Source organism: Melitaea cinxia, chromosome 24, assembly GCF_905220565.1.
Source record: "Melitaea cinxia chromosome 24, ilMelCinx1.1, whole genome shotgun sequence".
In the NCBI taxonomy this organism is placed as follows: domain Eukaryota; kingdom Metazoa; phylum Arthropoda; class Insecta; order Lepidoptera; family Nymphalidae; genus Melitaea; species Melitaea cinxia.
In genome coordinates this window covers 9914317-9939561 of record NC_059417.1, presented here as the reverse complement: position 1 = coordinate 9939561, position 25245 = coordinate 9914317, and the positions used below count along the sequence as shown (strand labels likewise).

The window sequence follows — 25245 nt, the reverse complement described above, 5'->3', positions numbered from 1 at the left end:
CTTCATTGGCTAGCTAACTTTACATCGCTAACTATTTCTTCGTTAACTAACTTCAGGGTGTCGGCTTTTTTGTGACACAGTTCGCGCGCATCGTAAAAATTGACTATCATCATTTTTTCCAAACGCGCCAAATGAAGTATAACTTCAACTTTCTAACAAAAAAATTAAACGAATTTGGGAAAAAATAAAATTTGAAATTAGTTTTTGAGTTGTTATAATTGAAACAATTTAAAGCAACTTGATTAGTTTAGAAAATTCTTTAGTTCTACATTGATTATCTAAGTGTAATGATCTATTTTATTCAGTCACCTTTTACCTATAATACAATCATAATGTTACTTACCTTAGGAACAGACGACCGTGTGTGAATGTTATAAAATACTTACTTCATTTATTAATAATAGTAGCATTAAGCTTATTACTTACTAGCAGCCCGCTCTGGCTTCGCACGGACTATTTAAAAAAAAATCGATATTAAACATTAAAATATACCTACAAACAATAACCCTTCTATTTGTGTCAGGTTACTAAAAAGGAAAGTGCTAGCGTACAATGTGCATGTGTCACAAGTGAAACTTCTTTTGCAAACTAATTTTTAAGTCTGACAAAAACGTTGCCGTTTCATCAAAACGTTGCCGTTTCATCAAAACGTTGCCGTTTCATCAAAACGTTGCCGTTTCATACGTAAAAAATTTTACCCTCATGCGCCTAAAGATGTTTCACTTCAAAAATTTCATATAAAGATATAAAAGATCACATAATGCTAGCCGTTCATGGTGAGCGGCGACCACGCAACTTTTTTCTAATACTTACATTTTTAAACTCACGATATCTTTCGAATGGAATGTCCGAACTGATTAATTCAAAAACCGTGGGGTGCTTGATATATTGAATGTAACAATTATTCTACTTGCAACTATCTATGTGCGGAGAGTTATAAAAACACAGCAAAAAGTTAATGAAAATATTGTAAAATGCACGCCACGTTTTTTTTACTCTGAATTGAATTATTTATTCGCTTAGTAACTTAAATTTTATTATAATTTTATTTTGAAGTAATTAATTATGATTGATTGTTCGATCTTCTACTACTGTAATATAAATCTTTGTAATTAAAAATTGTTTTCTACTTTTTAGTTCGATCAGCTATAAAAGCGTGGTTTTTTTAGTTTTTTAACCGACTTCCAAAAAAGGAGGAGGTTCTCAATTCGACTGTACTTTTTTTTTTTTTGATTATGTATGTTACATCAGAACTTTTTTCCGGGTAGACCGATTTCGACAAATTTTGTTTTAATCGAAAGGTGGTGTGTGTCAATTGGTCCCATTTAAATTTATTTGAGATCTAACAACTACTTTTCGAGTTATACCTATCTAATAATGCGTTTTTACTTGACGCTTTTTTCGTCGACCTACGTTGCATTATAACCGCATAACTCTCTACTAGATGTACTGATTTTGATAATTCTTTTTTTGTTGGAAAGGGGATATTCCTAGTTTGGTACCGTGATAAGGAAACCAGGATCTGATGATGAGATCCCAGAGAAATCGAGGGAAACTCTCGAAAATCCGCAATAACTTTTTAATGGGTATACCAATTTTGATAATTTTTGATTTAATCGAAAGCTGATGTTTATCATGTGGTCACATATAAATTTTATTGAGATCTGATAACTACTTTTTGAGTAATCTTTGATAACGCGTAGTTGATTGACTATTTATTTTCGTCGATCTACGTTGTATTACTTGTCGATGTAATTGAAGTCGGTTTTTTTTTCGTTAAAATCGGTGAAATAATTTTTCAAATCGATTCAGTAGGTTGTACGTACGTACGTGTTGGGTGTACCGATTTTGATGATTTTTAATTTAATCGAAAGACGATGTTTATCATGTGGTCATATTTAAATTCTATCGATATCTGATTAAAACTTTTGGAGTAATCTTTGATAATGCGTATTTACTTGACTATTGTGTTTGCTGACAAACGAAAAAAAACCCGAATTCAATTACATCGACAAGTAATACAACGTAAGTAGACGAACGAACAGTCAAGTAAATACGCGTTATCAGATCTCGATCAAATTTAAATAAGACTACATGACAAGCATTAGCTTCCAATTAACGTAAGAATTATCAAAATCGATAAACCCGACCGGTAACAAGTTATGCGGTTTGATAGAACGTAGGTCGACGAAAAAATAATCAAGTAAATACGCAATATTAGATATAACTCTAAAAGCACTTGTCAGATCTCAATTAAATTTAAATGGGACCAAATGATACACAACACCTTTAAATTAAAACAAAATTGATCATCAGTTCACCCAGTCAAAAGTTCTGATATAACATACATAAAAAAATTACAGTCGAATTGAGAACATCCTCCTTTTTTGGAAGTCAGTTAAAAGGTCAGGCAAATATGTTACAATTATATAATTGTATATAAGTTAGTAGCATAGACAAATAAGTATATATATATCATCATCATCATCATCACTTCAGCCTATGGCAGTCCACTGCTGGACATAAGCCTCCCCAAGTTCGCGCCAGACTTCCCGGTTTTCCGCAATCTTCATCCAGCCTACACCGGCAATCTTACGTAGATCGTCGGTCCAACGGGCCGGAGGACGTCCCACACTGCGTTTGCCAAGACGCGGTCTCCACTCCAGGACCCGTCTACTCCAACGGCCATCGGTCCTGCGACACAGATGACCAGCCCACTGCCACTTCAACTTGCTAATTCTGTAGTATATATAAATTAAAGTAAAGTATACATATATGATAATAATTTTGTTTTTTAGTTTAAATAAGTTTTAGGTAGTAAGGTTAAAGAACTCTATTCTCAAAAAGACGATGTCACTTACATGAGAACAACATATTACAATAAAAGTAAAACATACATATCGTCATCTTATAAATCCTATATATATAAATATTTATATATAATATAAATAATCCTATATAAAGCATAGTTAACGAATAGTTTAAATGGTTTCTTCCAACGATAAAGTGTTATTGAGAATATATTGCGAAAGCCGAGATTTAAATTCGTTAATTGAGCTTACATCTTTTATTAGACAAGGTAATTAGTTGTAAAATCGTGCTCCTTCGAATGTGATATCCCTTTACCCTTCCCTCCTCCAGGCAAATTTCGTTCTAGTCTTAGACAGAACCAATAAGGTGGGTCGACGATTGCTGCGCTTCGTGATACATTATATAAAGGACAAATTTGAATGCATAGATTTACTGATTATTTTTTTAATATTAAAATACATAAATTATATATATAAATTTGCTTAAAATGTTCATGATTTTAGTTTTTTTATAAGTTTTAGTTGTAGTAGTAAACAAACTAAGAATTGAGTAAGACGCCGCGTTGACGCAACGGTTACAGCCATGGATTGTACCTGTTGCGTTGGCGGTTGCGGGTTCGATCCCCGCACATGACAAACATTTGTATTGGCCATACAGGTGTTTGCCGTGGTCTGGGTGTTTGTGTAGTCCTTGTGGGTCTCCCCACCGTGCATCGGAGAGCAGGTTAAGCTGTCGGTCCCGGTTGTTATCATGTACACCTGATAGCGACCGTTACTCGTAGTAGGGAATATATCCGCCAAAATATTACTAATAGTCAATGAAACAAATTATAAAAGAAAACTGAATACAACTTACGAGTAGATACTAGAGTAGTTATTGTTTTACTTGGCACCAACTTCAAAATTATAAAATATTTATTTAATCATTTCTGATTAACTAAATCAAAATACGAATTACTTTGTACTAAGTAAATTTATTTTTCACTTTTTAGTTTCCTTTTTGGAGCCGGTTTTTTTTTGTTAAAAATTATTTTATTTTACAATTTTTAGTGATGGGTAGACCTAACAAGGATGCTTTTTCTCTTATGTCGGGGGTTCGGAAACATACACAAGCACAAACACCCAGATCATGACAAACATCTATATGGCCAATACAAATGTCTGTCGTGCGCGGGGATTGAACCCACTAACGCCAGCGCAATAGCCGGTGCTGTGACCGCTGCGCTAACGCGTCGACATACTATGAGTAAAGTTCGCTATCAGGTGTACGTAATAACAACCGGGAATGACAGCCTAGCGTGTTCTCTGAGGCTAGGTTGGGATAACCACAAGGATTAACAACTAGACCGAAAATAAATATTTGTATAAACATAAATATCCACTCCGAGCGGGAATAGAACCTGCGACCCTCGGTGTTTAGGCACCGCCGCCACGGCACATGCACCATTATATCAAAGCGGTCGTCAAACAGCAAAAGGTAACTGCTGTAAATTGTTGAGAAATTCCCTCAAGTGTTTATGGGTTCCATCATCAAACCTGGTCCTGCGACACAGATGATCACACAGCAGGTACTTGCTATAAATCGTTGAAGAGTACCCTCGACTATCTTTCGTCTCCATCATCAGACTTGAATGGCACTTGTAACTCATATAGGTGCAAAGTTCTCATCAATAGAAACGAATTAAGTTCAAACAGCAGGTAATTGCTATAAGTCGTTGAAGAGTTCCCTCGACTATCTTTCGTCTCCATTATCAGACTGAAATGGCACTTATAACTCATACATATGCAAAGTTCTCATCAATAGAAACGAATTAAGTTCAAACAGCAGGTAATTGCTATAAATCGTTAAAGAGTTCCCTGGGATCCCATCATCAGATCCTGGTTTCCTTATCATGGTACCAAACTATAGATATCTCCTTTCCAACAAAAAAAGAATTATCAAAATCGGTTCATAAACGAAGAAGTTATCTCCGAACATACATAAAAAAAAAATATATATATATATATATACGGTCAAATTGAGTAACCTCCTCCTTTTTTTGAAGTCGGTTAAAAAATAATTCGCCGAAATTTATCGCGTAACTTTCAAAAGGCACAACCAAATCGGATAAGTCTTACTTTTTTTTGAGTTTTTATAAGATACATTACAAAAGAAGGTAAAATTCATAAAACATATGGCGATAACTTCTTATTCACTCTTCGCCGGGTCCGCTAGTATTATATCATTCTATTTTAATTGCATATGAAACTACGCTAAAATCATTTTTACATAGCATATAGCATTGATTAGCACCGATTAATTGTATCTTAGAACGCCAGATTGTTTTTTATATATTAACATAGTTATTTTCATAAGAAACTGGGTGTCTCGTGAACAAAAGATTCGTAGATAATGTTGAAATATCGACCTCCTAACTAAACTAAACTAAAAAGTAGAAAATCTTATCAAATTAGTGTATTGTCATCAGTCCTCGATAAGTCTACTAAGTTTAAATGAAATCTGAACGTTTAAAGTGGTTCAAAATGAAGTCCAAAGGAGACGGTTACAAACATACAGTTGCAGCTAATAAAAAGCATGTAATAACAAACATGATAAGTATTCCGTTTTAAATATTTTTTATACAAGAAAGAAAATATATTAAAACAAATGATACTATATTAGTGCACATAATCTCATCATTAAGTCGGAAATGCACCCGAAACAATATTAAATTTCCTTATAATTAAAACGCTTTAAATTATTATTAATCTCCTCTCGAACTACATAATTAGACAATTAGTGTCGTTTTCCTGTTTTTATTTTCTTACTATCATAGTATTCAGCCGAATATAATTGCCTATTACCGTATTTTAGGATTACAAAATATGATAAGTTAATAAACGGTTTTCATAGAACATTATTTAATATTAAAATTAATTAGCGCAATTAAACTTATCAGCTATTATTATTATTAGTTAAATATAGTAATAAATAAGTTTTCCTGCCATTATCCTCGAATTAATTACCATTATTTACGAAAATATTTTACCAACCCGCGGTGGTCAGCGTGTTAGATAAAGCTCCTTCCCTTACGAATTCGAATTAAGGCTGCTAATTAAGCTCGTCAATCATCAAATCTAAATGACTTAACGATTGACTTAAGCAATTGCAGCATTGGTGTAAGCAGAGACATGAAAAAATTACAATTTTAAATACATATTTTTATGTATTTTTTTTTATTTTTTTATAAAAGTATCATTAAATAAGATTTCGACTTGACTTGACAGAAAGTTTAGATTTTTTTAAAAATAATTTTAAAAGATTAAAGTAATGACTGTTTGTGTTAATCCAGTTCCAACCGGGGCTCTTTACGGTGACCATCGCTTATCCTTGGAGAATTATTTAAAATCAATCGGACAAAAAAAATAGTTTTATTGATAGATAATATAGTGTCTGATCGAAGCTTTTTTTTATTCTTTCTCAGGATTTTTTTTCCAGATTTTCAGGAAAAATCGATATTAAAAAAACCTTCGATCAGACACTAGTTTAGCACACGTCTTCAAAAAGCTGTATAAATTTCATTAAAATCTATCGAGCGGCTTTCGAGCTACAGTGGTCACCAGTTCAAAAAACATAGTTTAAAGAAAAAAGGATTTAAAATCTTATATAACGCATTGGAAGTTTTACACACAATTTACGAAAGTAATACGTATAATTTAATTAATTTCACCGAGTCATCTATTCCTTGGCTATATAAATAGTTCTTTAAATCATGTAAGTAGTTCTTTATTTATTTTAGTATTTTCATTTTCAGTTGCTGACATTGGTTTTACTACAATCTAACACGCGTTATAGTAATTTTAAGATAGTGTTTGTCGGATTTAGATCAAAATTTCAGAGAATATTTCTAAGATGTAATACATAAAGGAATCGTTTTTTTTGAAAATTCTGACCACACCTAACCCCTTAGTTCAACATGATTACTTTAAATTTACTTCATTTTTTAAATAGTTGAACTTTAAATAAATGAAGATAAAGATAATTGAATATGTGTTTTATTTACGTTTTCATATTTCAAGCATTCTACAGTGTGTTTTGATCGTAGAAAGAGAAAAAGCTGTATAGTATATTCTTTTTTCTTCTGGATTCGTCCCCTGTTTCCTTGAAAAAAGACTAAACGCATATATATTTTTTTTCAGAATTAAAAAGAATAATTGTGTTTACTCGCAAACGAAGAAAAACCGACTTCAATTACATCGACAAGTAATACAACGTACAAGTAGACGAAAAAGATTGACAAACGCACTAGTCGTCACTACGATTTTTGAGTGTTTCCCTCGATTTCTCTGAGATTCCATCATCAGATCCTGGTTACCTTATCATGGTACTACACTTGGGATATCTCATTTCCAATAAGAAAAGAATTATCAAAATCGGTTCATAAACGACGAAATTATCCCCGAACACATATTTAAATATGGTATATATATAAGATCTACCTACCTAGATATACCTACGATCGAATTGAGTAACCTCCTCCTTTTTTGAAGTCGGCTGAAAAATAAAAATAAAAGCTAAATCAAAATAAAATCATACTTTATATAAGTAAGCTTTAAAAGCACTTTTGAATCGTCAGTTTACAATTAATTCGTTTATTTCGAATACATTAGTTTTTAACCGACTTCCAAAAAAAGAGGAGGTTCTCAATTCGACTGTATTTTTTTTATATATGTTACATTAGAACTTTTGACCGGGTAGATCGACTTCGACAAATTTTTTTTAATCGAAAGGTGGCGTGTGTCCATTGGTCCCATTTAAATTTATTTGAGATCTAACAACTACTTTTCGAGTTATATCTAATAATGCGTTTTTACTCGAGGCTTTTTTCGTCGACCTACGTTGTATTATACCGCATAACGTTCTACTGGATATACCGATTTTGATAATTCTTTCTTTGTTGGAAAGGGGATATCCCTAGTTTTGTACCATAGGAAACCAGGATCTGATGATGGGATCCCAGAGAAATCGAGGGAAACTCTCGAAAATCAGAAATAACTTTTGACTGGGTGTACCGATTTTGATAATTTTTAATTTAATCGAAAGCTGATGTTTATCATGTGGTCACATATAAATTTTATCGAGATCTGATAACTACTTTTTGAGTAATATTTGATAACGCGTAGTTACTTGACCTTTTAATTGGTCGATCTACGTTGAATTACTCGTTGATGTCATTGAAGTCGGTTTTTTTTCGTTTGCGAGCAAACACAATTATTAATAAATTAATTATAGTAATGAAAAAGCTACCGTTCAGTTTATGATACTTCAGGGATGAATCGGCAAGAAACTCCGTATTTACTATTAAAAATGTCAATTACTATAAATTTAGCCATTCGCTTCAGCCTGTAATATCCCACTCACTACTGGGCATAGGCCTCTTTCCCCATGTAGGAGAAGGATCAGAGCTTAATTCACCACGCTGCTCTAATACGGATTGGCGCATATAGCCATGTCTTTCATGAAATACAGCGCCGCTAAACCCCTGACAACCAATATGATTTTTTTACACCTTGCTAACAATGATGAGTCCTCGGTTCGTATTTTATTTATTTTATACTAGCTGTGACTCGCGATTTCACCCGCTTTTTTGAGAAAAAAAACATTACTATAATGTTATATAGCCTATAGCCTTTTTTGGAAAATGGACTATCTAACACAAAAATATTTTTTCAATCCGAACAAGTACTTATTGAAATTTGATCAAAAAAGTTTAAGGTTTTAAATGCTGTACTCACGACTTTGTCCTCGTGGAATAATGACTTTACATGGTCAACGTCACTCTTTAAATTGATATAACTTTTTAGTAAAAAGCGTGGGGTATTTGATACTATCTATGTGCGGAGAGTTATAAACACATAGCAAAAAGTTAATGAAAATATTGTAAAATGCACGCCACGTTTTTTTACTCTGAATTGAATTATTGTCTTAGTAACTTAAATTTTATTATAATTTTATTTTGAAGTAATTAATTATGATTAATTGTTCGATCTTCTACTATTGTAATATAAATCTTTGTAATTAAAAAATATTTTCTACTTTTTAGTTCGATTAGTTATAAAAGCGTGGTTTTTTAGGTTTTGTAAACTATAATTTATAAAGGTGTACAATATTGCAGTACATTATTTTGATCTATCTCGTAGGATTCAGCCAGCTTTGCAATGTAAGCACAAAAAGAAAATGTTTATTTATGACATCGCATTAGAAACCTCTAAAACTATCAGTGTACCTCTACTATATTATGCATGTATTATACATATAAACCTTCCTCCTGGAAACATTCTATTTATCAAAGAGAACCGCATCAAAATCCGTTGTCTATATTCAAAGCATACTGACAACGGGATGCGAATTTGTTTTATACTAAAATGCTACGAAATGCTACGATGGTAGAATGATGTGCTTAAGTATTAAGTCAAATGTGAACCTAATTACATAGAGATAATGTCGACAACACTGATGTCCGGTAAAACTCGAATGAGTTTTTTTGGCATCTTATTATTAGCGATTGTAATATATAATGTATCTTAATAAAATAAATAATTGTATACATTTTTTGGTGTTTTAATTGAATATATTTTTTTATTAATAACTAGTAAAAAAATCTGGTCAGTTTATTTACAAGCACTTGAAGATTTTATGTTAGATGTATGGCTAAAAAATGTATCTGTAATACGCCATATAAGTTATAACGCCAAATATAATACCAAAAAGCGACAAAAACCCACGGTTACGAGCCATTATTTAAAAAAATACCAACTAATAATAATATTAACCTAACCTAACCTAACGCTTTTCGTCATCCAACGCTAGACAGTTCGAATTGTCGACGATCCCAAGCTCACAGACTTAAACGGTTTAGAACTTTGCAGTTTAAGCAATACTTTCTTTGGATCTTATTGATATTTTCTTTGACTAGCCCCTTGGTGCAGTTTACATTAATTAATTAATTTATTTATTTTCAAAAAAAATGTATGTATGTAGCTATACCAGTCAGCTGATACCTATAACATAAGCTTTAAAATGCTTATTTTAGGAACAGGTGACCACGTGTGTTTGTTGTAAATATTTATATTTATTTATATTTATCTCCATGCTTTTTATCATGTGTACAGTGGAAAGTTTCCTAGTTTTCTAAGAACGCTTTGGCATAGTACCACCGTCCCATTTATACCATTGCACCTTTACCATACAAGCCACTAGGTTACCTGATCTCCGTCAAATATACGGGTTTCAAAATCTCCTTGTTACATACTTACAGGAAGGCCATCATTTTCAGGTTTTACCAGAGCACAATGTTTTTGAAAATTTCTGCATTTTCCCTAAAGGCAGACAATTTCTGTCTCTGACTGTCCAATAGCAGGAAAAAGCACTTAACATAAGTTGGTATGTATTAAATAATTATAATTAGTTTGCTCGCAAAAAAAACCGACTACAATTATAACCACGATTAATACAACGTAGGTAGCCGTAAAACAGGCAATTAAATACGAATTATTATATAAAGATAACTCAAAAAGTACTTATCAAATATCGATAAAATTTAAATCAGACTACATGATAAGCATGAGCTTTCGATTAAAAATCATCAACATCGATACGCACAGTAAAAAGTTGAAGTAACACAAAAAGATGGTCACATTTACTAACTCCTTTATTAAAGTCAGTTAAAAGAGTTTGTTTTTAATTTAAAATGCCCATTCATTTTATTGAAAATCATGGATTATAATTATGCTTATCCTTCAAGTGCTTTAATACGAAAACTAAAGATAGACAGTCCTCTGTAAAAAAGGTACAACTGATTTTATTTTTTTTTAATCTAAGAAAAAAAATTAATTAGTAATACATTTATTTTCTATAAAAGTTATTAATATTTAAATAAGCATCATATCTTTAACGAACGTTTTAACCACAATAAGCGGAAACGACTGCTGTAAAACATTACACAAATGTTCCTAATTAATTTTAAATGACCAATTATATTGATAAATATTTTTTTTTGTATCTATAACTTTTGTCCATCCAAACTGTATTTTTTTTTATTTTTATCTACACATCGATAATATACACTTTTTGTAACGTAATAAAAATACTTTTTGGAATTTTTGAAATTCTTTCAGAATCACTGTTCGACACATGCCTTCTTTCATCATTTCATCATTTCAGCTTATCACAGCTCACTGCTGAACATAAGCCTCCACAAGTTCACGCCAAAAATGGCGTGAACTCATATGTGATGACGTGAGCCTATAGTCACCACGCTGGGAAGGTAGGTTGGTGACCGCAGGGCTAGCTTTGTCGCACCGATGATGCTGCTGCCCGTCTTCGGCCTGAGTATTTTAAAGCCAGTTGTTGGATGGCTATACCACTATCTGTCAGCTTTTTAAGTTCCAAGGTGATAGTGGAACTGTGTTATCCCTTAGTCGCCTGTTACAATACCCACAGGAAGAGAGGGGGTGGCTATATTCCTTATTACTTCAACTTGCAACTTGTCAAAAAGATTAGAGCCATCCATCACTCTACTATTATGTCAAGGCTCACACGCTGGCTTGGCTGCCTATCAAGATATGAACAGTCCATGGTGAATCTACGTTATCAGGCTTCGATGACAATCACAATCCGTATTTATAGGTCTGATAAGGTGTAAAAGTACGAAAAGTTCGACAACAGACCGACATTGCTACTACATGTTTAATATATTTTAGCTATTTCCATAGTGTTGTGTCTTATGGTCTGTTACTGTGGGGTAATGCTACAGATATTGAGACTGTATTTATTTTGCAAACAAGAATAGCCCTTGTTTGCTTCATTTACAATCTTGAAGCTCGAGTCTCCCTGCAAGATGTTAATCATAAGGTAGAGACATTAACAACTTTGTTGCAATATATTTATAACAATATTAAGTATATTCACAAGTATATTGATTGTTTTGATATAAATATAGACCAGTACAGATAGCTTTTTAAGCAAAAAAAAAATAGGATGAAACCCATTGTACAAGAAAGAGAAAGGAAGGAAAAAGAAAGGAAAAATAAATTACGGGAGATCTGAGGTCGGGAAGTGGTAAAAGGTTAGGTTTAAGGGTAAAAAACGGCTTATCTCGATTTCCGGCTAAACTACAAGTCCTAGGAAAAAAAAACTCAAGATTGTAATTTTTTGTTTTAAAATATTTATTTTTTTTACCTTGTTTTCACCTCAATATCAAAGAAGCACCCTCGAAAATTCTCAGGTCAACATATCAACGTTTTAAAAAAGTCGGTGGTCTTTTTATTCGTTGAAATCTCTACTTTCTGATGGTGTAAAAAAATATACATTACCATGGTAAATGTTTTCAGCAAATGCAAAGAAATGCTCAGAAAATAAAAAGAATATTTAATAAGACATTTTCAATATTTTGAGAAAGTTGTATCATCTTCTTTAAATTATATACGTGGGTATATACTTATTTATTGCTATTTTAAGATAACTTATATACCTGAGTGACCTGCGGAAAATTTTAGCCCATCAACATTTCATAGAGAAGAGGGGGCTAGGAGGATCTGGGCCTTACTACCTGTTATTTGTTTTCTCTTCCTTTTCCAATGGATTACATTTTATAATTTGTTTCACTTTTAACCATTTTCAAAGGCTAAAAACACTGGTCTAATAGTAATAATCGCAATCTAAATACGAGAAGGAATAACAAAATTGTAACTCTAAGTTTCCAACGACGCAAAGTCTCCTTTTTAGATTATAGTATTCGCATGTATGATAAAATCACACAAGCAATTTTACAATTGTCTCAACATAATTTTATAGTGTCTATGAATAAGAAATAAATAGATAAAGCGGAATACTACATTCGGTGCATATTAATATAAAATAAAATAGTTGATAAAGATGCGTGTATTTAGTGACACCGTATTTCATGAAAAATATTACTAAACTATTAAAAAACACAGTTTATATATTATTTTCAAAAGAGTAACTGCGGAGTTTCTTGCCTATTCTTCTCTGCAGAACCTACATTTCGAATCGGTGGTAGCTTCACTTTTAAAAATTTAACTTGTAAAATGACGATTTGATGCTTTTGAAGCCTATTTGATTCGTTTTTGATTTTGATTTTGGCGGCTACTGTATCTTGAGGTATAGTAGTAATAGTAGTAGATGAGGTGAGGTATTCTGAAGTCACTGCCTTTTTTCTAAATATCTCGACTGCCAAAACAGAGGGACAATAAAAATGAACGATTGTCATACAAATCGAAAAATGGATCGAAAGGATTTACTAGCACGCAATAATTGCATAAGTTATTAACACATAAAGTTGCAAAAAAAGCAATTTCGTTTTTTGGTCATAACTCCGAAACTATTAATAAGGCAACATAACGCTTTTTTTAAAAAAGTCTTAGAAAAAATAAAAAATAAATTATGTTTTATTATTTTCTAATATTTACGCGAATTTCTTGGATTGGATTAAGCTCTGGTCCTTCTCCTGCATGGGGAAAGGGGCCTAGCAGTGGGATATTATAGGCTGAAGCGTACGCGAATTTCACTCATACAAACAACATTTTCGGGTTTTATCGCGGTTTATAAGTTTTTTAGATGCCCGATGTTTCGGATACTTTACAGCAGACACGGGGCGGATTATATATTATTTTAAATATTATATAAAAATCTTGAAATGTTGTATAAAAATATATAATAGTTTAAGAGCTATAATTTTAATTTAACGCTGAAAATAAGTCCTCGCGCTGTGGCTTGCGCGCGTCGCTGCCAAAACGAGTACCTCCCAAAAATATATTTTTTAAAACTAAAAATTAAAAAAAATATATGGTGCATAAGCATTTGAATAAATAAATTCCAAATTGAAAAAAGTTTAAAGTTAATTTTTCTTAAGAAATAGTTCTATTGTTAAATAACAAAATTTCTCTCGACTCGACCTCCGAGCTCCGTGTTTCATTGCAGATTATTGAAAATGTTTAAATAATTACTGTATAAATTTTTGCTTATTGGAGCCTTTCTTATACTCAATAGGACCATATTGCTAAAGCTTTTAAAAATCGTGTATTTCGTTTATAATACATTTTTTAAGTTAACAAAAAATTAAGGGCAATTCATTTCAAAAAATAACTTTCTAGACGTCATTCCCGATCGAATGAGCTTTGCCTTATATTAATTAGGACCTTTATCTCTATTTAACACGTTTTTGGACTTATTGTCTGGACCACCGTATGTATGTGTGCGTTTATCAAAAATGTATACGTCATAATACTGAGGGTATAAAAAGCGAGAATTCCAATCCAAATAAGGATAATCTGAATCAAGATGTGGGGGCTTAAAGCTGTGGCGACAAGGTTAGTGAAAAGTTTCAGTTGTAATTTTAATATTAATAAAATAATATTAGTATTGAATATGAAATATATATTAATTGTTTTTTTTTTTTCAAAATTTCAAAGTATATAATTCGTATAAAATTCATACGCTATTTCAGGAAATCAAAAATAACTTATTAAGTTTTATTAACCATCTAAATAGCCATAAGTCCGCCCATTGTACTTCACAGTCTGTAAATGTTTTTTAAATGTGTTTATTGTTTAAAATGTAGTTGTGGTGTACAATAAAGTAAAAATAAATAAGTATAAATAAATAAATAAATAAATAAATAAATAAATAAATAAATAAATAAATAAATAAATAAATAAATAAATAAATAAATAAATAAATAAATAAATAAATAAATAAATAAATAAATAAATAAAAATAATTAGTAATTTAAAAAAGTAAAAAAAGATCGCAGAACTTTAACTTCTTGAATACTAAGAGCTTTTAAGCTTTATATACAACAGAACTATGGATTAGGTCTTTTTATTAATTATTATCAGAATTTTTTATTTAATTTTAAAAAATATTCTAACCGACTTTAAAATAAAAAGGAAAAGTCTCTCAATTTTCGATTTTATTTTTTACTATGTGTACAGCCTTATAGCTTTTTACTGGATGTACCAATTTTGATGTTCCTTTTTTTATCGAAAACTGGTACTATCATGTAGTTCCATTAAAATTTGATCGAAACCTTTTTGATACATCCCTAATGATGCGTATCTAATTGAACATTTATTCGATTATATACGAGAAGTAGTCGATGAAAATTGAAGTCAATATTTTTTTCGTTGACAAGCGAACGCATTTTTTTCATTTTTTAGTTTGTTGGTGTGTTCGGTGCTGGGTGCTCAAAATTTTCCACCTGATTTTAAATTCGGGTCAGCTTCATCTGCTTACCAGGTTGAGGGGGCTTGGAATTATGGCGGTGAGTCATTGATTTAATATTTTTAATTGACTTCTAAAATAGGAGAATGTTCACTGTATTTTTTTCATGACTGTATTTTTTTTTGTGTATGTTACTTCAGAACTTTTGATTTCGACAATTTTTTTTAAAACAAAACAAAATCAAATAAAAATGTTTTTAACCGACTTCCAAAAAAGGAGAAGGTTCTCAATTCACCTGTATTTTTTTTTATGTATGTTACATCAGAACTTTTGCCCGTGTGGACCGATTTCGACAAAAATTTTTTTAATCGAAAGGTGATGTGTGTCATTTGGTCCCACTTAAATTTATTTGTGATCTAACAACAACTTTTCGAGTTATATCTAATAATGCGTTTTTACTTGACTATTTTTTCGTTGACCTACGTTGTATTATACCGCATAACTTTTTACTGGGTGTACCGATTTTGATGATTTTTAATTTATTCGAAAGCTGATATTTATCGTGTGGTCATATTTAACTTTGATTCAGATCTGATGACTACTTTTTGAGTACTCTTTGATAACGCGTATTTACTCAACTATATTTTTAGTGTACCTACGTTGTATTACTCATCGGTATAATTGAAGTCGGTTTTTTCGTTAGCGAGCAAACACAATTATTTTATAATACTAGTAGCGTGGCATGGTGGCAAACCAGTGTGCGGTCCGCTTAATGATAAACCCTTAAATAGCCTATGGATCGCAACATCAAAAGCTTCACTCGAATACCTCTCCACTGCCTTACTCAACATAGGAACTTAACACAACTAGAGTGCAGTACCATTGTACTGTCATTTTCTGAAAGGTTGAACTGAACTTCCCCAATTGGTTTTCTCTAAATTTTGAGCAAGATACTTCATACTGTGCAGTTCTTCGATCTTACTTAATTGATACAATAGTACCAGCAGGAAGAATACTTAATTTAACAATTAATCTTAATTAAATACATATACCACATAAATATGATAAGCTAATTTCCTTAAATTAAATTATGATCAGTATATCAGTATAACAAGTATATTATTAATTATTTAAATGATAATAATAATAATAATAATACTGGAAATGGAACTTGAATCGTTCCTTAAAATAAAATAGGTTAAGGATAAGGATATGAGTATTCCTGCGAAGGCAAATTGGGAACCACTTAATTTTTATATATTTGCGTAGTCCAAATTTAAATAATATATGTACATAATTTTTGAATGTAATCAAGCTTATTAGGCTACTCCTCTGTAATATTAAAATAGCAAGTATCAGCATAATCAACAATTGGACTATGTGCAAGAGCAATTTTAGTAGCAATGGGTAGTACGCAATCACACGCAATCTGCGGAGAGACTCAGTCGGTCACTGCGGAGAGAAATGGTGAATCCATTCAATGTAAGATACGGTAGTTCAGATTTATCTTGTTTGGGTTTATAATTAGCCTGAAAGCTTTAGTTTAAAGTAACTAAATTGGGAAATATGAACAATATAATTCATTTTACATTATTGATAGCTTCAGAAATCACAACGACAGTTACGAATTTGTGAAACAAAAATGCTACAAGAACGTTTCGTATACAAAGATTATCTTTATTGGTCTTTGATATGTTCCAGACAAAACTCCTAGTATTTGGGATGTCTTTATAAAAAACGATCCCAGCGTGATCATCGACCATTCAAATGCAGACATCGCTTGCAACAGTTTCCATGATTGGGAGAGAGATGTTGAAATAGCAACCGAACTGGGCTTAGACTACTACAGGTACCATATTCTCTAAATTTAATGATAACATATAAACAATAAACTGCTGACTGCTAATTAGCGTGCACTTCCTACATACGCAAACATTTTTTTCTGTTTTAATAGTGTCCTATAAAAGCCTCTTTCACTAAACGTGTGAATTCTACTAGAATATATCCGGTATTCATGTATAGCGTTTAAGTCGAAGAAATGTCTTTTATTTCAAAAGTATCCTAAATAGTACTACTAAGCTACTACTTCAGTAAAATCTGTATAAATATGCTCCAATTGGTTAAATATTTCATTATCAACGAGGGGCAGGGTCAGAATTTATTTTGTCACGCTTTTATACTTCCGGCTAGCATATGTATATGTTTAGAACTAAAACACATATTTAGTATTTATAGAACTTTGATGACGACTTGGTAAAATTAGATTCATTATAAGAGTATATTTCATCATTACAGCCTTTACAGTCCACTACTGGACATAGGCCTCCACAAGTTTACGCCAAAAATAGCGTGAACTCGTGTATTTTGCCCATAGTCACCACGCTGGGCAGGCGGGTTGGTGACCGCAGGGCTGGCTTTGTCGCACCGAAGACGCTGCTGCCCGTCTTCGGCCTGTATATTTCAAAGCCAGCAGTTGGATGGTTATCCCGCCATCGGTCGGCTTTTCAAGTTCCAAGGTGGTACCGGAACTATGTTATCCCTTAGTCGCCTCTTACGACACCCATGGGAAGAGAGGGGGTGGCTAAATTCTTTTGTACCGTAGCCACACAGTACAGGAGTATATTTAAATTTGTAATTTTAAAAATTCTACCTACATAACATTTAGAAGAAAATTTGTTTGTACAGGGTATATTTTATGACATGGATGAACTCAAAATTACCTGTAATTAATATACAATTATATTACACTTGGTTATAAAGGAATTAAATTGATTCCGAAGTAGCAGCAAAAAAACTTATTTGCAGAATATCTCATTTGAAACTTATTTCATAAGATTGCTCCTAATTTTTCAGATTTTCAATTTCCTGGCCAAGAATTTTGCCCACTGGCAAACAAGATCGTATCAGTGAATACGGGATGAAGTATTACAACAACCTAATCGACGCGTTGCTTGAAAAGGGTATCAAACCAGTTGTCACGATGTATCATTGGGACCTGCCGCAGGCCTTGCAAGATTGGGGTACATATTTATTAGCTTTCAATATTAACGAAACTTATACATTTATTATTTAAAATACTGGTTCTTATTGGATATAGGCTATATATTTTAATAGTCAGGCTTCGTATTAACAAAGTGCTAAAAGAATTCTTTTACCAAGACTTTACTATTATTTCCTCTATTTGTTATATGTATCTTTAGAACTGTAATATATAGATACTTTGGTGTACAATAAAGTGTATTGTTATGTTATGTATGTTTTTCACAAAATATGGGGGCTATAACGGCAAACTAAAAATCGGCAATATAAGAATATAAAATTATCATAATTATCAAAAGTTTAGATCTAACGGGTACATCGTTGCATAGCTTGATTGGCTAAAGCACCGACACGGTCAGTCGGAGATGCAGGTTCGATCCACGCTGGAACGGTCAATTTTTGATATGATATTCAAAAATGTTTACAAAATAAAAATTATAACATAGGCTAGAATTTACAAGAGAGGTTTCCTTCGAAGTTTTTTTTAAGTAAACGGTTTTGTGTCAATATTATAATATTATTACATAATTAATTAAAAATATCAATATCGAATCTAAAACCTAAAATTCGGAATTATCTGGAGGCATCGAAATATCAATGGGTTAACATAATGGAGTTATAATGGTCATGGAACCTATCGAATCGAATAGAAAGTTCGAATGGTCGCGAAAATATCCACATATTTTATTTAATTATTGAATTTCAATTTGTTCTTTCAGGTGGATGGCTGAACCCTCTAATATCTGACTGGTTTGAAAATTATGCACGCGTCCTTTACTCTCTATTTGGAGATCGCGTGAAAACTTGGCTTACTCTGAACGAACCTATCATATTTTGTGAATTGTCCTTCAACACTGGTAAACACGCTCCAGGACTCGCCAGTGCTGGTGAAGGCAACTACATTTGCAACAAAAATGCGATGCTCGCTCACGCTAAAGCTTGGAGAGTTTATGATAAAGAATTTAGAGGAAAACAAGGAGGTAATATTCTTTGAAAAAATTACAAACTTGTCCTTATACGGGACTTATCGTGGATGTCATTTTAAAAACTCTCGCTAATTTTGGCGACATCGCATGTGTCTCCCGTGACCATGTCATCAGCATTACGGCATCATCATCGAAATATTGGGAATAAACTTAAGTTTTTATATTGGGGAAAAAATTAAACATGTTGTAGGAGTATATATAACTATTTGTTACATATATCTTCTTTTTAAAGTGCCATCTTCTCACGAAATTCGGCGATCATTTTGGAAACTTGTACCCTTGATACCGCAGCCCTGAATAACGAACGGGTGCTTTTCCCAAACCATTGGCGTAGATTTTTTTAGCCAAGATGTTCTTCTACATTACATACATATATATATTTACATGTATGTAGTAGTATTCTTACGTGATTATTACTTATGTTATTGTGTTATTTGTTTTTTACAGGAAAAGTTTCTCTTGCAAATCAATACATCTGGCTCGAACCTCGTACTAATAGTCCAATTGATGTAGAAGCGACAAAAAATGCAAGACAACTCATGGTATTTATTTAATATATATTTCATATTAATATCAAATGATATTAGTATTCGTGACTAATACATAAAATTTATTGCTTTTACTAATTAAGAAGTATTACTTATAAAATTTAATGGCAAAAGTTTATTCAGAACAGAACAGTTCAGCCTATTGCAGACCACCGCTGGACATAGGCCTCTCCAAGTTCGCACCAGACACCCCGGTTTTCCCTAATCCTCATCCAGCCTACATCGGCAATCTTACGTAGATCGTTGGTCCAACGGGCCAGAGGACATCCCACACTACGTTTGTCAAGACGGAGGTCTCCACTCCAGGACCCGTCTGCTCCAACGACTATCGGTCCTGCAACACACTAGACCAGCCCACCGCCACTTCAACTTGCTAATTCTTCTACTTTTCCTTTAGAAAAGTTTACTCATCAACATATTTTTACGTGTAATTTTTATAAATTTTTTAAACCTTCTCTGTATTATTACAGTTATCTGAATAATTAAATAATAACAAATTTCTCGGCAATTATCCAAATCGAATGGAGTGAAAGTAGAAAAATACTTAAATAGTTTGAAATTCTTTTACATTATTATATTTTCAGATTGGTATGTACTCGCATCCGATATTCTCCAAAGATGGCGGATGGCCACCGGTCATTGAGAGGATTGTAGCAGAGAAGAGTAAGGAAGAAGGTCGTTTTCTGTCAAGACTACCAGGTTTTACTCAAGAAGAAATCGAAGTAATAAAAGGTATGGTTATAATATTTAATGCTTAAAAAACCTTATTCTCATAAGATTTTATATTAATATACTAGCTAGCCACTAGGACGGTAAAGACGTCCACGTAATGATAAACGGTTACCTTAGCCGATGGACGCCTGCAATAATAAGTGCGGTGCATCATCACAAGCGCGTTTTCAACCCTAGCTCCGATACTAGAAATTCTGGCTACTTTACTCACCACAGGAAGTCAATACTACTTGACAGTAATATAATTTTTCTGTGTTCTTTTAAAATATTATGGTACTTTCTCAATTAAACGGCTCTAGATTTTAAGCAATATATTTTCTATTATATATAGATAATATATACTTTTCTTTGCAGGAACCTACGATTTTTTGGGCTTCAACTTTTACACGGCACGGGCTGTGAACAAAGCAGAAGATGGAGTCGACGTTGGTGAATGGCCTCTTTCAGGATCAAAGGACTTAGACATACAACTCACTATGAATGATGAATGGAATAAGACGGATGCGGAGTGGCTCGTCGTATGTATATTATTAAAAATACGGTTCAACTTTTTAAAGTATATTTTTCAAATAACTGTCACTATTGTATTTCACTACCGTCCGCCTGCGGCTTTGCCCGCAAAAAACGAGGAACACAGATTATATGTATGTCTGCAAGGCTATCGGCCGTCCTCGCTCTTTCTATATTGTCCTGGATAAATAAACTATTTAAAATTAAAGTAGTTTTTCAATTTCAAATATTAGTTATAAAGATTAGTGCTACTGACTAAACTCTTCAGCTTTATAATATTAATAATAAAATTATTACTTTTTAACATCAACTTGATTTTGACTTAATCGCCTTAAAACGTGACATTGTAAAAATCATTTCAGGAATATCCTGTGGGCCTTCGTCGACTGTTAAACTGGCTGAAAAATGAATATGGGGACATTGATATTCTGATCACTGAAAATGGTTACGCTACTAATAAAACCATAATTGATGACCAAGCTCGAGTGAATTACATGAAAAAGCATTTGGAACAGGTACTATAGTCGCCAGCAGACAAATAGTCAATACTAATCACTGCAATAAATATCTAACGCATACGATCATCTGATCTTAATACAGGAAGTTTAATGCTTGTATTAGTAATAGGTGTTTTTTTTTATAAATATAAATAATCCCTCTCCCACTCAGAGGTGGCAATGGAACCAGCTCCTGAAACAAGATCAATGTAAACTGTAACAACGTGCTAGTCAGTTTTGTGCGTTTTGTATTTCTGTAGACTAAAATTTCATTTCGGATTTTTCCAGGTTCTCCTTGCGATTAATGAAGATAAAGTCAAAGTAAGAGGCTATACCGCTTGGTCAATGATGGACAACTTCGAGTGGTGTGATGGTTACAGGTATATTTTTCTTAATATTAATTTAGGTATCGTATAACGTTTCACCACTGAGATAATATCGCTTTCCAAATAAGCGAGGGCTTAGAGCTAAATTTACCATACTAATCAACTGCGAGTTGGTGGATAAATTCCCTACTTTTTGTCAAATATTTTTGTATCGTAAAAAAAAGTGGAAAATAATTCTTTTCAACTTATTTCAGCTTAAGGTTTGGGTTGTACGAAGTGGACTTCAAGGATCCAAAACTCAAGCCCAAGCCTCGAACTTCCTCACATTACTACACGAACGTGATAAAGCATCGCTCATTAGATTTTGATGATACAACCTCTAATATAATTACTGATGAACTTTAAATTTTTTTGTTCATAAATAAATTCTTTTGAAAATTAATGTTATTTTTTCTTTCCCTTACATTGTTTTTATTAACTATTTTCTTTTAGTTTCATTTTCTTTATCCATTTGAAATAAATTTTGAGTAACATAATTGTGTTTTCCCTCAAATTAAAGAAAAAATGACTCCAATTACTTTAAAAGGAACTACAAGACAGGCGTCGGTCCACCCGTTGAAAAGTTCTGAGGTAAAGAAAGAAAGAAAGAAAGATAGAAAAGTTCTTTATTGGCCATTATCATTTAAAATTTTAATAATACAATTAGGTTAGAAGGCCAACCAGGTCTCTGCCTCAGCATTGCTTAGCAGCAAATTGTTACTGCTAAGGCACTGCTCTTCCGTCAGAGCCTGCATCGGCGACTTCAGACGCCAAACGCCACAAGAACATAATGTGCTAAAAAAGAGAATATAAAATAAAAATCAAGGAAAGATAGACACGTAAAAAAAAAAAAAAAAACTTAATAATGAGAAAAAAATAACAGAAGTAACAATAAAAATATTCCAGAAAAAAAAGAAAAGAAATATATAATAATATAACAGTCATACAGCCTGACTAGACTCACACAAAAGATGCTCACTCATATTTAACAATCAAAGTCAATGTCAATAATATACTTATAGTAAATAATTAAAGAGAGGTAACAGAAGAGGTAACATATTTAAAAAAAAAATACTGTCAAATTGATAACCTCCATCTTTTTTGGGAGTCAGTTAAAAATATTTTAGTTTAAGAATGAAGTAATTTAAATTAATAATAAACAAATATAATATTTTTATTATATATTGAAAAGGCGGACTGGCATTCAGAATTAAATTCTTTTATCGTCATCATCATCATCATCTTCATCATCATAATTTCAGTCTATCACAGTCCACTGCTGGACATAGGCTTCCACAAGTTCGCGCCTAAAATGGCGTGTGCCCTATGTGCGCCTAAAATTATATAGAATCTGAATCTCGGATAGAATGTGTCGTTTTATCCCTGTTTTTAGGGAGTGAAAAAGTAGCTACAATATTGTTAGAATACGAAGGTAAAATTCACAACTGTCAATAAAGTTGTAATAGCTCGATGGGAAATCGGCCGGTCGGGATCAACCGAGAAGATCGTGGTTCAAATCCACATGTCCCGTGACGAATTGTTTTTTTTCCTTTTTTTTTGTAATTGCACTCGATATTTTCAATATTATTGAAAATTGTTATTCCTAATTTATCGTTATTATTTTTTATTTTTGATTTTTTATATTTTTAATTATTGTCGGTAAAAAAAATATTATTCATATTTTATAAATATGTAATCCGTATTTAAATATGATTTCCAAAAAACACGATTTGTTGGAGCGCCTATCAGTTTTTGAGAAGCAATTACTCTCAATCTTGTAATTGTGTAATTTGTATCAATTTTTAATTTATCGTCATTTTTTATTTTTATTTTATACATTGCCTTTGTCAAATCGTGCGTTAATTCATTTTTAATAATTGTGTTTGCAGGCAAACGAAAGAAAACCGACTGTATTATGTAGGTATACGAAAAAATAGTCAAGTAAATACGCATTATCAAAGATGACTCCAAAAATTGAAATCAAATCTCGATGAAATGTGACCACATGAGAAACATCGGCTTTCGATTAAGTTAAAAATCATCAAATCGGTACAACCAGTAAAAAGTAATGCGGATTTTCGAGAGTTTCCCTCGATTTCTCTAGGATCTCATCATCAGATCCTGGTTTCCTTATCATGGTACCACATCAGGGATATTTCCTTTCCAACAAAAAAAGAATTATCAAAATCTTTTCATAAACGAGGAAATTAGCCCAAAACATACATTAAAAAAATTATATATATACGGTCGAATTGAGTAACCTCCTCCTTCTATGAAGTCGGTTAAAAAAGACTTCCAAAGCGGCCGGACATCCAAACCGGCAGCGAATCATTTTAACTCTCTCTTCTACTAATCCTTCACGATTTACTAAAAATACCGAGCTGAAATCGGTCACCCAGGTACAAAAAGTATATATTATGTAGATGCTCTTTAACAAATTAACTATGATGTGATCAAACAACCTCTATGGTGTAGTGGTGTTAGTTGTCATCTAAAACACCGAAGGTTTGTGGGTTTGATTCCTACTCGTGATGGATATTTGTTTTTTTACAAATATTTCTTTCCGATTTGGATGTCTATCCTTGAGGGTGTACCTACCGTGGCTTAGAGAGCACGTTAAGCCGTCGGTTATATAGCAATCGTTACTAGTTGTATAGAACTGGCCCCCAACCCGCAATGGAGCAGCAACTAACTGAGGTAGAGCACAGCAGGATCAAGCCATCAAGTGAGCCATACGCTTTTTTAGATCTGTTACTGTCATGGAACATTATAACAACAAGACAATTCAAAGTCTTTAAAAAGAATAACAAAGACATCATTATTAACAACAGAAATAAGCATTGGATTAGGCTCCGACCCTTCTCCTTTATGGAAAAGGAGAATTATGCCTAGCAGTGGGATGTTACAGACTAAACCAATCAATGAATTAGCTGGATTTTTATAGAATTTTAGAGAAAGCGCCTGCCTCGTGCCAAATATCATTGACCTTGAAAGTTTATTAGTCCATTTCAGATTACATAAATATTTTATTTATTTGAAAATGACTTATTATAATCCTTAATTGAAAACTGATACTGAAGATAACTAAGTTTTATCTATTAATGTTTCAGATAATAATAATGTTATTTACTAACCAAACTAGGGTTATTACTCGTTGAAATAAAATATGATGCACTTCCTAATTTTTTTTAACTACACAAAGGTTTTCAAACAAAATCTTACAAAATAAAGATTATTTTTCAAACAAAATCTTACAAAATCAATGGCTACTTAGGAGTCAAGAATTTTTGAGTTAGAAGTCAATCCCTGGTGTTAGGACACAAACTTCACGAAGGCGGCCCGCTCATGGTGGGCCAACCGACGGGGTGTCGCGGTAGTATGCGAAAGCGATCCCGTGGCGCCCCGCTATGGCAATGAGGACACCTCTGGGTTTTAGTGCGTAGTCTAGATTGGCCAGGCGTCTACACTCCCGCTAGCATCGTCGTCGGAGTGCGTAAAGGCCTTTCAGCGCGACAAAAAAAAAAGAAAAAAAAAA

The 25245-nt window shown here is 32.5% G+C and overlaps 1 protein-coding gene across 1 annotated transcript; it reads left to right on the top strand.

The window, feature by feature from the left end:
* The first annotated feature begins 14151 nt into the window (after window positions 1-14151).
* On the top strand, window positions 14152-22113 carry LOC123665398 (myrosinase 1-like). Its single transcript, XM_045599710.1, has 11 exons — window positions 14152-14180; window positions 15030-15133; window positions 16735-16882; window positions 17887-18053; window positions 18792-19052; window positions 19506-19600; window positions 20191-20338; window positions 20693-20856; window positions 21211-21363; window positions 21634-21725; window positions 21926-22113. Exons 1-11 carry the CDS (start codon window positions 14152-14154, stop codon window positions 22074-22076), a joined length of 1512 nt encoding a protein of 503 aa, XP_045455666.1. The 3' UTR covers window positions 22077-22113.
* The last annotated feature ends 3132 nt before the right edge of the window (window positions 22114-25245 follow it).